At 34.9% G+C, this 18,975-nt stretch overlaps 2 protein-coding genes across 2 annotated transcripts; one reads left to right on the plus strand and one right to left on the minus strand.

Moving 5' to 3' along the window:
• Window positions 1–317: 317 nt before the first annotated feature.
• LOC128156990 (uncharacterized) lies at window positions 318–13,529 on the minus strand. Its single transcript, XM_052819338.1, has 3 exons — window positions 13,425–13,529; window positions 12,582–12,715; window positions 318–3,380 (listed from the first exon to the last, which is right to left on the minus strand). Exons 2-3 carry the CDS (start codon window positions 12,697–12,699, stop codon window positions 1,534–1,536), a joined length of 1,965 nt encoding a protein of 654 aa, XP_052675298.1. The 5' UTR covers window positions 12,700–12,715; window positions 13,425–13,529; the 3' UTR covers window positions 318–1,533.
• Window positions 13,530–13,809: 280 nt separating this feature from the next.
• Window positions 13,810–18,344, plus strand: LOC128157025 (uncharacterized). The gene is made up of 6 exons (XM_052819378.1): window positions 13,810–14,372; window positions 15,473–15,636; window positions 15,773–15,951; window positions 16,325–16,460; window positions 17,079–17,208; window positions 18,069–18,344. Exons 1-6 carry the CDS (start codon window positions 13,997–13,999, stop codon window positions 18,230–18,232), a joined length of 1,149 nt encoding a protein of 382 aa, XP_052675338.1. The 5' UTR covers window positions 13,810–13,996; the 3' UTR covers window positions 18,233–18,344.
• The last annotated feature ends 631 nt before the right edge of the window (window positions 18,345–18,975 follow it).

Here is an 18,975-nt window from a genome sequence, read left to right on the forward strand (position 1 = left end):
TAAAACCATCTTTTTATTAAACAGGCTCTGGCCCCAGGGCCATTAAAGTTGGATGAGCTCACTTTTGCTCTCTCACTTTTCCCTTACCTAGTATATGGTAAAATTGTGACCAAGATCAAAAGTGAGCTTGTCTAACTTTTATGGCCCGGGGGCCAGATGTCACCAACTTTTCTACCTGAATTTTCAGCCTCAAATCTGAGTTTACACTACAATATTTATGCACTCATCTTTAAAAGATTTGAGCAAGGAAACAAATTATTTCAAAAATGTTGGTAAAACTGAGGCCAGGTCATTAGTCAATATTACTTTTTAAAAAAAATTCATTATAGACAAGCACAAAAATTGCAATTAAAATACTGGGGAATACATTAATACACCAACTTTTTGTGTGCTTGAAGGACTTTCTTCATTATCTTCCGAGGTGTCAGCATATTTCAATTTTTGTCAAAAGTACATACCTGATCAAAGTGACAACAATTTTCAAAAATTAAAAAAAAAACTCTATAACAGAGAAAATGTCTGTTTTCACAAAAAGATTTTCAGTTATTTAGAATTATGATCAATATACTAGTATAGCCTTTAAAATACATGTACAGCCAAGTGTATTGTAAACCAAGTTTTATGTGTGAAAACTTTATTTTGTAATTTACTGGGAATAATCAGATGGCAGCAAATTGTTTTCGTGACCAAGATGTAGATTAACTGGAAAATAAAATTTCAGAGCATTTGAGGTCTAGTTTACAACGAGAAAAGTTTGTGATGATGAGGCTCTTACAAACATCACAAAATTTGTCGCACTTGAATAAAAGTTGGTTTACAGTAACTATTTTCATCAATTTGCATGCATTCGCTTTCCTTCTGAGGGGTTTTCACCCACTCAATAATAAAAAATCAAGACTACAGTGCTTAAACAAAGAGAAAAAAAAACATATTTCAATGCAAGTTATTGTCTCTAAAACCCTCGAACATACAATTACCTGTACATGTACTAGTAATATTATATAAACAACTACTGGTATTTGCTACACAGTTTAACAAAAGAACACCTGCATTGTTCATACTAAGAATCTGGAATTCTTTTCAAAAAGCATGCAATGAAACCTTGGATCTCACTGCTAAGTCTAAAGATTTTTTGTAATCAAGCTAATGGAAATTTTTTTTAAAAATCATTAAACCATAAATACGGTAAATATTTGTTTTCATCTATTTCATTAAAAGTATGAAAATAAATAATTCAAAAAACAAAAAATCTCATAAAAACTATTTTTCTCTAACAGCAATACAGTAAACATGGAATTTTCATGTGTAATCTACCTTTAGGACTTCACCCATGCAATGATTTTTTTTTTCTTATCTTAAATGATACTTTGTATACAGTCATATTTTTATACCCAAAAGTCATATCCATGTAAATTTTTACAGCATAAATTTGCATAATCAACACTACAGGAAAATACCCATGTTTACAATATGTTTTGATACTCTTGCCATTTCAGCAGTTTACAAATTTTGACTACAACAGATTTGCACAGATTAATCGAAACATTTCAGTTCTGGTTCTTTCCTGATGAAATTTAGTAATTCATCGACGTCACAGGAATAAGAAGCCAGCTCGCTGTCCAGGTACGCCTCCTCTAACGTCACTTTGTTCCCAGGAAGTTCCAGCTGAATGATTCCTTCTTCACCCAAGTCCTGCTTCAGGTGAACTGACCCCTGAATGTACACCTTTTTCACAAGTGTCGAGCACTCATTCTCACTGTTCTGACTAGATCCTGTGTTGCCTGATTTTGTGCTCATTCCAGACGTTTCTGATGCACGGTCATCAAACTCTATTGCAATACTGTTACAGCCATCAGATCTGATCATGGCATTGATTTGTAAATCGTCAATGCCAATGATGTCACATTCAAAATCTGAGGATGTCACACTGGCATAACTCGTATCATCACTCAGAACAGATGCTGGTCGTCTGCTCCAGTTGTACACATTAAACATGTCCCATGGCATATTTGCACAGAAAAGTGGAGCTGCAGGGATAGGTGGAAGTTTATATCTGTCTTTGCGAGATGAATAATCAAAACAGTCTGAGGAAGATGAGCTTCGTCTCCTTCTCTCTGCCAGATTAAAGACATTTCTAGCTTGTTCCGCCAATTCCACTTCATCAGTAGTGGAATCATTTTTGGATTCTTTGGCCTTATCCTTAGAACTGACATTGTCCTTGGAATTGGGGGTAGACCCATACCTCTCCTGCATCAGTTGGGTATCCAAAGTCTGGGATGCAGGAGGGCACTGCCCGTTTTTTGGACACCCGATAGATTGGTTGGAGGTAAAGGAAGGTGTCTGAAATGCTCCATAATGCGGACCACTGCTGGGCATCGCAGGGGGATGCAGAGACGGATGCATTCCAAGTCCTGAGTAGCCTGGTAATGACGGGGCAGAAGGATACACTGCCGCATTGTGAGAAAACCTTGACTGCGTAGAATATGGATATCCTGGTGAAGCTGATGGTATTGAGGTGAATGGTCTGTACAAGTCTGGACTATTTGGAAGATAAGTCGGTCCATTTGGGGGTCTGTCTAAATACCCTCCCACTGGATTACGATCAAATGGTGACATGTTCATCGGCGAAACAGAACTAGGAAGAGGTGGACGAAGGGAAGGAGGTGAATACATGCAGGGTGACTGTATGTCTGGCCGGGCTTCGTTCACCATGGCCCTGCCATACCCTGGATAATGCATTAGCGGAGATTCTCGAATGGAGTGGGGAAGAGGAACATGGATAGATGGTCGAGGAAATGTACTGCTGAAATCAGATATTGGTGATGTTAATGAATTATTGGTGAGACTTGGTATCAGTGGTGACTGATGGTTGTTCATCGGCCCTGATAAAGACAAAGTCGGATTCGAACCCTTGTGTTCACAGATGCTGCCAAAAAGATCTGGTGCCACACTAGTTGGTGGCTTGAATTTCGATTCAGTCTGTGTTGTTGGTCCTGATGGTAATCCAAATGGAAAAGGCAAGGGGGGAGAAGACACAGTGTTATTTGGCATCAGTGTTTTTGCAAGTCCATTGTTATCTGGAAACAAGGAGGTCACCTGCTGCGAAGTGGGTCTGGGGACTTCAGTGGGTGGGGAATTGACCAGAGGCCGCTGACTGAGTGGAATGACCTCCTTGGGCTGCCTTGAGTAAGGCTTGGGCTTGGATCTCAGGTACACACATTTTCGGTACACACAAGTTTGTTTAAGCACATCCTTGCGGACACAGTAGTGACACTTGTTGCAGTTCTCTTTCACCTGGCACGGACCACATTGTCCACACCTCCGGCGTCTTTTGAGACGCACTCCTCCAATCTGATCCTCGTTGGATAAAAATCCTTGGTCTGTAATGAGATACAATATACAAATATTAACATAGTTTTTTTTTTTTTAAAAGGAGTAATATTAATCCATTTACCGGCACATGTGTATTGTACATTTTACATATATATTCAAAGGTCAATATGCAATGGTTAACATGAATGAATCTTGACTCTTATTTAATCAATATGAAAGAAGTATTGTACATGCACAGGGCTACCTCTAAATTACTGTAAACCAACTTTTGTTCACGAAAACTTTGTTTTGCGATTTACCTAAGATAAACTGGTTAGCAATAACTAATTTTTGCAATGAAGATGTACATATTTTGTAGAAATTAAAATACCACAGTCATTTGAGGACTGGGTTGCTGTGAAAATATTAGACAAGGTTCTTGCCAACCTCAATAAAAAATTCTCACAAACAAATAAAAGTTGGAGAACAGCATTTTATTCCGATTCAAGTAATGAAAAATGTTCAAAGGATTAGATTTGAATTTGTTTGGTCATTTAAGGGTAAGAATAATTCTGTTTATAGTATAACAGCTTTGAACAAAAAGTGTTTACATAGACTTACAGTAGTGCGTGTTGCAACAAATAGAGCAACTCTGCCTACTCCTGATAAGTAACCCAATGCTGATTTGAATATTTTGATATTAAAGATTTAACAATGCCACTGTAAGTCATTAAGTGTTCAATACAAACATTCCATTTACTGATATGAACAATTAAAATACAAGATTTCAATAGATATCTCTTCACCTTATAGGAAATCTATAAAGTATAATAAGTAATCTTGCGGCACGTCTTTTAACCCCAAGGAACCCCAAGGAAACCCCAAGGAACCCCAAGGAACCCCAAGGAAACCCCAATGACAGAAATAAATAACTATTGATACCCAAGGGGGTCTCATTAGAGTGCAAGGGTCACCCCTTACCCTTGGTACCCCAATTATACCCCAAGGAACCCCAAAGATAACCTAATAATACAGATTTATATAACTCCTGATACACCATAGAACCCCAAGGAACCTCAAGGATACCCTAATAATACAAATTTTAAACTCTTGGTACCCCTGGGGACTCACTGGTATTCCAGACACACCTCTAAGAACCACAGGGAACCCCAGGGATATCCCAAGGAACTCCAAGAATACCCAAATAATACAGAATCATACTGTGGAATCATTAGAATTCGTGGTGGCTCAATTTTCGTGGTATTCGTGGGTAGGCCTCCCCCATGAATTTAAATCCTCAATGAAAACAATTTTAGAAAGTGTTATCTTTGTTGCTGAAACAGTAACAGACACATCCACGAAATAACATCCCCATGAATGAGCAAAAAAGTCATAATCCACGAAAATTGACCCCCACGAATTTAAATGATTCCACAGTAACTCTTGATACTCCATAGAACCCCAAGGATACCCTAATAATACAAATTTAAAACTCTTATTAACCCTGAGGACTCATTGGTATTCCAGATACACCTCTAGGAATCCCAGGGAACCCATGGATATCCCAAGGAACTCCAAGAATACCCTTATAATACAGAATCATAACTCTTAATACTCCATAGAACCCCAAGGATACCCTTATACATTGTAATACAAATGTAAAACTCTTGATAACCCTGGGGACTCATTGGTATTCCAGATACACCTCTAAGAATCCCAGGGAACCCCAGGGATATCCCAAGGAACTCCAAGAATACCCTAATAATACAGAATTATAAATCTTGATACTCCATAGAACCCCAAGGATACCGTAATACGTTGTAATACAAATTTAAAACTCTTGATAACCCTGGGGACTCATTGGTATTCCAGATACACCTCTAAGAATCCCAGGGAACCCCAGGGATATCCCAAAGAACTCCAAGAATACCCAAAAATACAGATTCATAACTCTTGATACACCACAGAACCCCAAGGATACCTCAAGCAACTTAAAGGATAACTTAATAATACAAATTTAAATTCTTGATACCCGTAGGGACTCATTGGTATCTCAGACAAAACCCACGGATACCCCAAGGAACTCTAGGGATACTCTTATACATGTATTGGTTATATAAATTTTATAACTCTTGATATCCTATGGAACTCCAAGGATACACTATATCTCTAGATACTTTTTGGGTCACTTTGATATCCTAGACAAATCACAAGGTATCCCAAGGAACCCCATGGGTACCCCAAGAAACCTAAAGGATACCCTAATAGTACTCTAATAGTAATAATACAGATACCCCATTGTTATCCCTGACACACCCTATGGATACCTCAAGGAACTCCAAGGATACCCAGTAATATAACTTTTGATACCCAAATGAACCCCAAGGATACCCTAATAACACAATTTTATATCTCTGGATACACCCTCGGGGCTTTTTGATATCCCAGACACCATTAGGTATCCCACGGAACCCCATGGATACCCCAAGGAACTGAAAGGATACCCTTATAATACAGATTCATAAAACTTGATACCCCATAGAACCCAATGGAACCCCAAGGATATAGCCTAATAATTCAAATTAAAAATTCTTGATACCATTGGGGACTCATTGGTATCCCAGACACGCCTCTAAAAACCTCTATAAACCCTAGGGAACCCCACAGAAATCCCAAGGAACTCCAATAGATACCCTAATCATACAGATTTATAACTCTTGATACACCATACAACCCCAAGGATACCCTAATATGTAATACTTTAAAACACATTTGGTCGAGCCGAAAAAATTTTGTCTATAAATTTGTTTCGGACTTGTGATATTGCATTACATTCTAAAATATAATGAAATTCATCGGCTATACGTTTTTTGTAACAGAGAGGACAAAATCTTTCATTTAATGGGATACCTTCCCATCTTCCCACTTCAACTGGTAGATGGTGATTTGAAGTACGAAAGAACTATATATATGATATGAGTTAAATTTGGCCCCCATTATTCGCAATTTTTTAAAGTGTTTCAGGTACAATAATGTGTTATGTTATATTTTAGAAGAGTTGATATAAAATTTATTTTTCACCTATTTATTTGATTTTTTTGCACTCACTGGCAGAAAATGACGTCAGAAGTGACGCTATTTCAATCAAAATCAGTCAAAAATTTACATTTTTCATATCTTTTTATGAATGGGAAATATAGAGGGCATGCTTGAACAGGGAAAATTTTTTTGTCACTTATTAGCCTTGGCTAGATACATCTCTGAGTAAAATATTTTGTTTGTTCAAGCATGCTCTCTATTTTTTCTGAAATAAAAACTGCTTGAAAACAAGCTGTTTTATCATGTTTATGCTAAAAATGAAAAATGGCAGGAAAAGGTTGTCTTTACGATGTCATATTTCTAAATTCTGGGCAGTTGAATGGAAATGAACATTATGTAAAAACATCACATTTATATTTGTTCAAAGAAAAATGATGATGTTCATTTTAGGGGGCCATTTTAGGCCCATATCATATATATAGTCCTTTTACAAGAATTTTTCTGAATTTCATGGGTAAAATATTGAAATAGTTCCATCAGTCTGAAAATGTAGTCCTAAATGTACATGTTGTTGAGCATTTAATTCTTTTATATCATAACCACTATAGCCAAATTGTATGATGTACGTGATAATTCCTCTGCATTTCTTATAAAATTAACATTTATAGTTTTTTTCATTATTAAAATCAACAGCCCAAAACTTGAACCATGTAATGTTTATTTTTTCAAGGTTCTTGATAAGGGACATAGAAGGGATAGTAATGTCATAGTTTTCCTTCTCCTCAAAAGAATGAATATTGAGTAATTTTACATGAAATAAAAATTAGCTTGTACGATCAATCATGATAGAACAAACCCTTTTTTATTATCAAAATTTACTTCTATTACAAGTATCTAATTAATTTTTTTAACTTTATTTTAAACATAATCTAAAAAAACTGCCTGTTATTTTTTTTTATTAAAAATTTGCTTAAGCTCAATAACAGACTATAATTTACCTGTAATTAATTTCCTTTGTTCTTTGAAACCCTTACCTGAGCACCATTCCCACTTAGCTAAAATCAGTCACCCATAAAAATTTCAGAATTATAGCAAAGTGGGAAGACACCCAAAATTCACAAGGGTTGTCTACCAATAAACAAGGAGATGTAGGTGTAGGTAAATATATTGCAACAGTGATGGTGAAGCCATTGTGTATACATGTAAAGGGTTATGTTGGCCCTTTAATCCCTGTCCAAGAGCTACCACCAATATACAACAGGTGTCTACCTGCAATTAACAGGTATTTTGGTGCCTCTCAGGTGAACATTCTGCACGCATAATGGGTCAATCCATTGTGTTGTACCCACGAAGGGGAGATAGTCCCACTCCACACTTCCATGATCACTTCTCAAAAGTACTCCAATAAGGGTAACACCCCCTATGTCAATAGTAAAACAAGTTTGGGTCTTTGTAACTGAACAATATCTTTCTCCACTTCATTTGAAAATTTCACCGAAGAAACATTGTCATATTAAGTGTTCATATGAATGGTTCACCGGAAGAATTGCAGACTTCCTTGTGGTGACATAAAATTTAGTGCCTTATTTTCATGAATTTGATATAATTTGTTACTGATTCAATATTGGCTGATCATCAGTTGGTAAGAGACAACAAATTCTGCCAATTAACGGTACTCGATTATGATTTTCAACCGATTTGACAACACTAATTGTTAAATTCATCCAAAGTGAACAGATATTGGAGAAACATTATTTTTATCATACCAGTATGTATTGGGGTATCACAAGTGTTCCTTGGGTTGCCCAGATGTTTTTATGATATTCCATTGAGTAATTGGGTATAATTGGGTATTAATTAGTAATATGTTTTACAGTACAACCATTGGGGTGGTTATTAAATTCTATCAATTGGGTACCTTGCAACTGGGGTTCCTACAGGTATCCTTGGGGTACCAATAGTTGACCTTTGGACTCCAATGAGTATCCTGGGGTATCAATAGTTATCAATTTTTATAATTGGGGTATCCTTGGGGTATCAGGAGTGACCCTTTGATTTTTAATGAGACCGGCCTTGGTCATCAAATTTACTTTCCACCATTGACTTTATTTGAGGTATCTATGGGGTTCTCAAGGGTATCCTTAATGGGTTCTCATTGGTATACTTGGGATTCATTTGGGTTCTTTGGGGTACTTATCACTTTAAATACATATGTATAACTTACAGTAATATATTTACAAATTAATGTATCTGATGATATTTTTTTTTTATTTAATTGTTTTAATGAAAAACCAACAAAATGACAATAATCCAACCCTTTGCAGTAAATGGAAATACCGGTAGCCAAGCAATGCTCTTCTGTTGATAAAACTTTGAATATCTTTCTAATAACAGTCTTAACAGATGCAGTTGGTTGTTTCAAATTTTCCTCACTTTCTGCTATGGCCTATGGTACAATGGAACTCCATATCAGAAAATTGATCCCATAGGACTTTATATATGATTTTCTTTGACAGGCTTTTTAAATTTAATAAACTCCCAAAACATTACCATAATTACCATACTATGTAAAAATATGTAAGAAAGAAAATTTAATATTACAAACAATTTTAAAATTGCAGAAACACTACAATCATATCAGTAATTTTAATAAATCTAATTTAAATTAGATTCCCTATAGGGTCTTTTCATCAATTTACTTGCATGACTAATAAATTTAAACAACTTCTAAAAATGGTTCACTACTTTATTTTAATAATGATATTATTTATTTCCTTTTAAATTAGCCCCAAATCCACTGCCCATTTTACAGATTATCAATTTTCCATACACACATGCTCCATCTAAACCATGGCTCAGATAATGGCCCCCTTGGGACAAATGAATTAAGCCAGCTCCTAAGAATTTATCATTGACAAACAAAAATTCTGCATTGTCAGTTGATAGAATACTTATAAAAGATAAATTTGGTTAACGCATAAAGACAAAAAACCTCCATTTGAATGTATTTTATATAAATATATTTTAGGGTGTTTTAATGCTATAAATTAATAAAATCTGTAAGGATTACCTCCCTTACTTTTCAACATCAGTGAACAATATATAGAATGAGGAAAATGAAAACTGTCATAAAATCATTAAATCTTGTCTGATCCTAAAAAAATTACAGGTGCACATCTTCAGATGGTGATCAACATATGTACAAATTTTCAGACTGTTCCATGCAGTAGTAAAAAATTCTATAGGGGGGACAAAGTTGCATCTACAGAGAGACGGACAGGGTGAAACCAATATACCCCCTTAAACTTCATTTGTGGGGGTATAGGGGTATAATGAGACTCCTGGGGTATCACTAGTTACTAATTTCTATTATTGGGGTTACTTGGGGTTCTAATGAGTATACTTGGGGTTCCTTGGGGTATCCTTGGGGTACTACGAGGTGACCCTTGGATACAAATGAGACCCCTTGGGTATAAATAGTTATTAATTTCTATCACTGGGGTACCTTGGGGTGAGCCTTTGATTCGAATGAGACCCCTGGGGTATCACTGGTTAATAACTTTATCATTTGGGTTCCACGGGGTTCTTACGGGTTTCCTTGGGGTTCCTTGGGGTACCCTTGGGGTACTAAGAGGTGACCCTTGAAGTCCAATAAGACCCCTTGGGTATTAAAATTTATTAATTTTTGTCATTGGGGTTCTTTGGGGTATCCTTGAGGTTCCTTGGGGTTCCTTGGGGTTCCTTGGGGTTTCCTTGGGGTTCCTTGGGGTTAAAAGACGCACCCGTAATCTTGTATGAAAATAAATGGAGACTGGTGCTTGAGATCTTAATAATTGGACATGAAGCCAACTGAAGGTCAAATATAAGTCTGTGGTCAATAGATAATGAATGGCTAGAAGATTTGAGGGGTGCATTGCATGATAGGTATGAAGAAATTGCCCTTAAAAAAGGAGATGGGGGGTCAACAAACTACCCAAGAGATCCTTCCTAAAAATTGTAAATATGATATTCTAGTCAAAACCTGTCATTTCGCAATAAATAGATAAAACCTTTAAGTTTAAGATCTAAATTTTGATTTAATTAAATATTTTTCTATTTATACACCTTTATTCAGAACTGTTCTATTCCAAAACACCATGATAATCCAGCCCCTTTATTGACAGTTTAACCATTTTATCATATGGTGGGAAAATATTTCTTAATCTGAAGAATGAAGAGACAAAACATAGAAAACATTTATTACAAGTTTCTAAAACTGAGGCAAAGATTTGAGGTAAACTTGAATAATATTTTTTTTTTTTTAGCTATTTTCTTCTCAATGTATGGATATTGACAAACAGAAATGTGATTTTTATCTCAAGAAGGAAAAATGCATGACCAACCAAAGCTTGTAGGGTATGGAAATCAACTAGCCTGGAATTGTTTATTACTAGCTTGTATGAAAATAGAACATTTCCATCACAAAAATAGTTTTTATTCACACTCTTGTGCATTCAGGTACAAGAAGTACTCCATTAAAATTTAGAAGGGCTCGTCAAAATCTATTTGCAATCTGAGATATGCTATCAATAACCTGTGTTTTTTATCCACAACAAATTAAAACAAGATGCATAATAAAAAATCGAAAGTGGAAAATAATTTGAATTTGTTTTTTCTCTTTGTGTAATTTCAGTGTACGGTAATAGAGGAGTCAAAAATAAAAAGTTCATGTAAATGATTGCCATTCTATGTCAACAGGAAACAAATTATGCAATGTAAATAAAAAACCAAATGTGTCATTTAGGTTAGAACTGTAATCTGAGGCACATGTACTGATATTTAATAAATATCTTTATGATGGTACAACAGGTATGAACTATGATTTTTTTAAACAATATTTTTTAAGATGAATAAAAATTGTTATACATATATATGTAAAGATCTCTTTGTCAATAAAAACTATGATTTGCATAAATTATTAACAGTATAATTACAGACTGGTCACCAATTAGTCTTTTTAAGTAGACTTTTAGGTAAGGCTGAATGTAAATTTTATTCCTTTGCATTCCTAAAGTTTATATTAGATTAATAACCTGAAGGTGGACAAGTCAATGAAATAGGTAAAATCATTCCTTTTTCTTGATGTAAAAAAACCCCACTAATAATGCTTTTTCAATAACTTGAAACAAATGATATTCCTTCTTTAAAGATCAATGACACTTGTTATTTCAGCACTTAACAGGAGTGTTAATTCCTGATTCCACGAATTGCCGTACATCTGGTGATTAAGCTTAAATTTGAATACGTTAATTTACACAAAAAATACAGTATAAATGCAAAAGAGATCTGCGCTTATAACAGTCAAAGCTCACTCTAGTCTACTGAAAAAAGCCTTTTTGCAGTAGACTAGAGTGAGCTTTGACTGTTATTCAATACCATTTAGAGGTACTAACTGATGGATATGCATCTCATGAAATCTGCCGAGCTGCTCAATAGCTAATAGCAATGCATATTCAAAATAGTATTTGAGTCTGACCAAACACTTAATACATGGAGTCAAAATGATAATTGTGCATCTCTATAAAACAATTCGTTGGATAAGTATAATTAATTATTTTGTCCTATTACACATAGAAAACATAGAGTAGGTACATAAATAAGTTTGTCATGTCAACATGGCCAAGACAGACTGACACAAAGGCTTCTGTTTTGTACTTGTAAGTGGAAATTGTTGATTTATTTAGTGTAAATACAAACATCATCTGTCTGTCAACCTCTGGCCTGCAGCATTTGAAAACAAGAATGTATAGAAAAAATGGCCTTGGGAATAAACATTACACATCCGATAATATCTATTGTAGACATTGAATGTTATAATTATTTTCTTGCTTATATTTCACCACCAATGATTTTTATGAAAAATTTGAATAAGATTTGGAGAAAAAAATGTAAAAATGAGAATGTAATCTATGTTTTTAAAAAGTTTTATTTTTCTTATCAATTGAGTCTTGGATGCAAATTTTTCTTATCTATTGAGTCTTGGATGCAATTTTAAGTTGCAGATAAAACATCTACCCTTGTTTTGGGGGCATAAATTAATCAAATTTTGTTTCCGTCTTTTTCTCATTCGATTTTAGAACAACTGGAATGTACTAGGGCTGAATCACTATAGTAACACTCAGTTTTACAGTTAAACGAGGAGGCTTTTAAACAGCGCATGATTATTCTTAATATATAACAAATACATGTACCATCAAACTGTGGACCATGCGGACTAGTGACATCATCACTGTCTTTCTCGATCACAAACTCCTCATCCTCTGTGCTGACATGCAGAGGAAACTGGAGTGACGCATCCTCAGCACTCATTTTTAAATGCGGCTTCCTACATTAAATAAAATTTGTTATTAAATTCTTATTATATGTTTAAATAACAGATAAACATACAGAAATGTGATCCGTTGTTTATTGACAAACAATACGCATTGAGCTTCCAATACATCAATACATATGAAATAACAAATTATAACAGATTCATATAATTTTAGCTACAAAAACTGCAATTTAGTAAATGAAATTTTAATACTTACATAATTCATGACATATTACATAGACTACTGTGCAAATATCATGGTGTTTACATTTCAAATTAAATCCCAACACAAAAAGAAACAGCTCTGAGCAAGACCGGAATGCTAACAAAGCAACCCATATTTTACGGTGTCTGTCATATCGAGTTTCAGGGCGATAATCTATTTATAGCAACAGATCGCGGCCGTTAAACCGCGCTAACCTGTAATTAACTATGTCCACAATATACACCGTTTTCACGGTCATGTTTTGGTAGAAATAAAATACAAATGTTATCAAAACTGAATGCAATTGTATTTACAATAAATCTGACATAATGATGCGGAATAATAACCGACAATAACACAGTTATCGATTTTAAACAAATTATGAACGGATATATCAGGATGCATATCAGCAAGAACTATCATCGACATATTATTCAATAAAACAACAGTTCCAGACGAATACATTAGTCACTTTAAAATGTAATAGTATAGAACGAATTGCAAAATATATCTTACCTCCAACTTTAAAAAGATAACATACACAAAACCATGTTTATTTTTCAATCGCTTCCTGTCTCACAACACCCGCCATGCTTGTTTACACAAAAGGGTAATATAGCCGATAAACTTGTTGTGATAATTAACTTGACATTTCTTAATCAAGACGACTCAAAAATTAAATTTGTAATTTTTGAACCTCTATTCTTTTTATATTTTATATATTCGACTCAAAAATTAAAAATAATTCTATGAGCATCGTTTAAAAGACAAATTTGATGCTTTACAATATTAAAGTTATCGACTATTTTTACTTTCGGGATTCCTCGGAAAAATTCGATTTGCCAATTTTGAGACGAAAACTCTAGGAAATCTCGAACATATGGATCGGCTAATAGCAGCAAAAATAATCATTCTAATCTCCCTCCCCAAACCAAAAAAAGTATTTCACATTTAGAAAAATTTATTTATTATTTTTAATTTTATAATAATGTTTTTGATCTTAGTGAAGTTAGTCTGGTATTCGGCATGTGCTATATTGCCCGAACCCATTTTGGTCTTACTTATAACCGGTCGTCAACATCAACAACATGGATTCCTGTGTTCTGGAATACGTACAAGTCCTTCAACAAAATGTTGCCGAATTACACCAAATGGGTAAAGAATGGGGTATGACAGAGGAAGAGATGTCAGCCTGTATCGAAAGAGTATTGAAGGAAGATGAGAATGTCGTTGTAGCTCCCCCACCTACCTTTACATTGAGGCGTATCTTACGACGTGTTCCCGTTGCAATTTTCTTTCTGTTTGTGACCATTCTGGTCATTGCGTGTGGTGCGATGGTTCTATTTTACGTTTACCCACCTGCATGGAATTATGTATCAGGAGCACTTAAACTATATGACTACAAAATGTTGAGAGCGGTGCGTCTTGCAGCACTTCCTCTGCACCGTTATTTCAATATCACAAGTAAGTTCTATAGTACATTGGGCATCAATTTTTTTCCAAAGAAAATGGGCATATATTATCATGTGCACATGACATTTGATATGTTGTGAGCACGAGAATGATATGTTTTTCGCATGAGATAATATGTTTAGTGTTCCGATGGGGCCACTTACCGGTAATTCTTCCTTCACACTTTAGCCTTTTAGGGCCAAGATGCAAGAGTACGAAGACAAGGGAGCAAAATTGCAAAGATGCAATGGCAAAGATGCAAAAGGTGAAAGTGCTAAGTTCCGAAGGCAAAGGAGCAATACTTCACAACTTTGAACTCTTGCCATTGCAACTTAATTTGCACTTTCGCCTTTTATTTCCTCTCAAATAATTTGATGCAGGTATCATACTTGCCCATGGTTTGCTTCATGCTCTCAGATGTTGTTGTTATGTATGCATTCTCATTAAAAGGCGAAGGCAAAAGTGCAAAGGCAAGAATGCGAAGTTGTGAAGGTGGAGGAGAGATAGTACTTAGCCTTTTCCATGTCACACTTTCGTCTTAACGACTTCACACTGTTGCCTCTTCGCTCTAAAGGTGAAAGTGCGAGGGTCAAAATGGCCCAACGGAACACCATGAACATATCTAATGTGTACACAACATGTGTAGACATATCTTGCCTGTCATGCACTCAAGATATTTTGTATAACATAAAATATGTGGGAAAAATTTGTTCTAAAGAAAATAGAGGCAATTATCTGTAAAATTTAAGTTAATGCGCAATATAATAGGGTTTCAAGAATTTTCAATTTACTGCTGTATACCTCTGGGTCAGAAAAAGGCCACTATTTGTGTGAGGGGTGTTTGGAGGACAACTGTTCCAAGTTATGTTATACTCATATAACAGTAACATATTAGGTAGAAATTGACTTCATTCTTTATGATTTAATTTTCTACAAAATTAAATTTAAAAAACATTCAATCTGCCATGATTAAAATCATTATACTGTGATGTAGGCAAGTTATGTTATATGATGTAGATAAAATTGTTAAGCCAACCAAATAAGGTGTTACAAGTATTTGGACACAATATTACTCATGTGTGTAGTGTAATGAATGGGCCTCTTGTTTGCAGGTTTGTATGATGCCGAATGCATTGTTGGCAACCCCTGGTTTGAGGGACCTTCTAAAGAATGTATCTGGTGTAGAGATGTGCACAAATTTGAAATTTTAAATGACACTACAGACCAAGATTTAATAACAAATTATCTCAGAGAAGCAAGACCTATGGTTTTTCAGGTAGGTATATGTCCCTCTCTCGACATGAATTATTGTACATTGTAAGAATGTTTAATTTTAATTCTTTAAACATGGTTGATTTATATTTGTGGCATATTAAAGCTAAGTGCATTGGTAATCTGCAAAATAATTACAGGGGTTGGCTAAGAAAGTAACATTTGATGACTTAAGACAATTGTACAGAAATAATAAGGATGTCCTTGACACAGCTGCTGTCTTCCAATCCAATGTGCCAGGAATGAAGAACATTGAGGACCTGTTTATAGATGAAATAGAGGAGGACTTTTTGTACAAGGACAAAACAACCATCTACTGGTAAGAAATTTGTTGAAAATCCAGGATAAATTTTATATTACCGGTAATGATCATATCTTTGTGGTTTTGTATCATATTACGAGAATATGAAATAGCGAGCACCAATTTTTTTTTCATAATTTCATATTGTTCAAAACTGTCTTAAAATTAAAATCTGCAAGGGTTGCTTCTCAAGATTTTTTGCAAATATTTATTACTTGAATTAATTTAGGAAATTACAGTACATAAGCTACAATAATGTAGCCCTCTCCAATTTTTTATATCTGATATCTACTCCCTCCCCCCCCCCCCTAAAAAAAAATCGAGAGAGGGCTACATTATTGCAGCTAACAGTATATGAAATATAAAATTATGAATTTCATTATTTCTTCAGGACGACCAAAAACATCCCTAGCAGTCAGGTGATGAGGAAGTTGTTTCCTCGTCCATCTTTTATTCCTTCTGAGAGTGAAGTGGCTTTGGATAAAGTGGTTTTCGTGGATGGTCATAAATCAGGCCACTATGAAGTAGTGAGTGGTTTAGTCTGTTTGACAATATAAGGAAAGTTAGAGTTCTAAAGTAAACAAAGCTTGCTGAAATACTGTATACAGAGTTATTTTCGCCCCGTGTAATTTTCGGCCTTCTACACTTGCAAACAGTTTTGCCACGTCTAGAATTCGCCCAGACACAGTTCTGATTAAAGAAAATTAATTGAAAACATCGGAATTCGTCCAGTCTAAAATTCGCCCTTAACAATGAGGGCGAAAATAAAACGGGGGCAAATATTTCCCTGTATACAGTATATTTGATTGAGATTTAAAATTTGAAGCAATGTATTTGGATTAGAATGAGTGGATTGTAAATGAATTAGAAATTGTACGCATTAGGACATATGTGTGTAGTGTACAAGTCATCTTTACTTGTTAGACTACAGTACTGCTAAACCATCACCGTAACTATTAATGCACAGTGGATTTGATAGACATATCTTCATTGGCACAAATTGATTTTTTATAAATCTCCTTTGTAACCGTGAAAATTGCCACAACATTAAAACTTACTTAAAATTAATTTTAAATGTTTTAATTAGTAAGTAAGGTGTATCTAATAATTTTGTCTTTAATGCAATTAATTGATTTGTTTTCTAGACAACTGTAAGGTTTGAAATGGGCTATTACATGCAGCTGTCAAGCAGTCGCAAGGTGATAGTCACGCCCTCCAGACATTGTAGAGAGGTGTGCAGCCCCATGCATACCTTGATGAATGAAGGAGACATTAGTATGTATATATAAACATGTCATTTATACCCTAGTCCCATTTCATTAATTAATTAGTTCCTGTTTTAGCTCACTGAGACTAAGTTGGGGAGCTTATGCTATAACCCCGTTGTCGGTGTTCGAACCTGGCTTAAGTTTTTGTTGCAGGTCCTGTATCTTAGTTATTACATGTCCTATCTTCACCAAACTTTCATTGATTGTGCATTTGGACCTAAGACTTAAAAGACTTGAATGCTGAATCTGGGTCATAATTTTCAGATGCTGAAGAAGGTTTTTGGAGCTGGTTTAAGTTTTTGGAGCAGGTGCCCTTTGATGACCGTATCTTAATTAATAATGGTCCTATCTTCCCTAAACATGCATTTATTGTGTGTCTTATGATACTCGTGCACTTGACAGGCTGGAGTGCTGAATCTGAGCTATAGGTTTTGGATGGTGAATGAGGTTCAGGTTTTATGATCTGGTTAAAGTTCTTTGAAGCAGGTGCCCTTTGATCACTATATCTTTCTTACTAGTATCACTGGTCCTAACTTCACCAAATTTGCATGGATGGTGGCACTTCTTATAATATTAATGCACTTGACTGGCTTGAGTGCAAAAGTTTCGGATGCTGAAGATGAGGTTAAGGTATATGGAGCTGGTCAAAGTTTTTGGAGCAGGTGCCCTTTGATAAACAGCCTTATGCAACTAATGGCACAGAGAAGGATTTAACTATCTTTAACTTTATTAATTAAGTCAGATCATGATTTGGTTTTGTCAGTAGGAGTGGTCTGGTGTCTGTATATATGTCTTGAGAAGTAGAGAAGAAAATCACTCAGTAGATGTTTATTTATACATGTATATGATTTCAAATTACCTTTTCAGTGACCTATAACCCCTTGGTCTGGAGAGCAGTGATGATGCCAAATGTAGACAATATGCTCAGCATTGGATATTTGGGGTCCTACTCTTTTGCTGGATTGAAACAGGATGAGATTAATCCAGAAGATCAGCCCCCTTCATCACATGATTGGGAGAAAAAGGAATGATCAATAGAACTGGTTTTTTTATTCATTGACAAATTCTAAAGCAGAACCAAGAATGAGAACAATGAAAGTTTTCTTCAATTTTTTATTTTAATAAATGAAATGTTACATTTTGTCTTTATGTTTATTTGTATCTTTTACTTTCTATGCTTACTCAATGATGTGATGGATGTCAGTGCATAAGATCAAATACCAAAATTCAGGCCAACAACTGAAAGAAAAAATATTTCAAATTCAATTCCAATGAAAATTTCCGGACACAGACTTATACTAAGTAGAAGAGAATATTTTAAAAATTCATGCATGTGTTCATACATTCTGGTCCACACACTCAATTTGCCTGCTAGATTACCAAGGGCAAAAAAAGAACTATAATTGAAAGTTGTACTACCTAACACCATTACGATTTTGGAGCCATGAATTATGAAATTTTGATAGATGCGTCCAAGCTTTAGATATATTAATCATAAATTGCGTAACAAAGCGAGAGGCATTTGAGCTCATTTCCATAGCTAAAAAAATTGTATGGAATTTCATATACGATTATTTCATAATACAACAGTTACTGTCAATTGGCCAATAACGACTGTTTACTTTAACTATATCTACAGGAATTCAAACCTATTAAATTCATTTAGTAAAAATTACAGATGATAAGCTCGCCCCTTCCCGCCCCTCCCACTTAAAATAAAGCAAATAAATAAAATGCTGGATCCGAAGCGGAGAAAATCGACTCCCCATACGTT

Source organism: Crassostrea angulata, chromosome 1, assembly GCF_025612915.1.
Source record: "Crassostrea angulata isolate pt1a10 chromosome 1, ASM2561291v2, whole genome shotgun sequence".
Taxonomy (NCBI): Eukaryota; Metazoa; Mollusca; class Bivalvia; order Ostreida; family Ostreidae; genus Magallana; species Magallana angulata.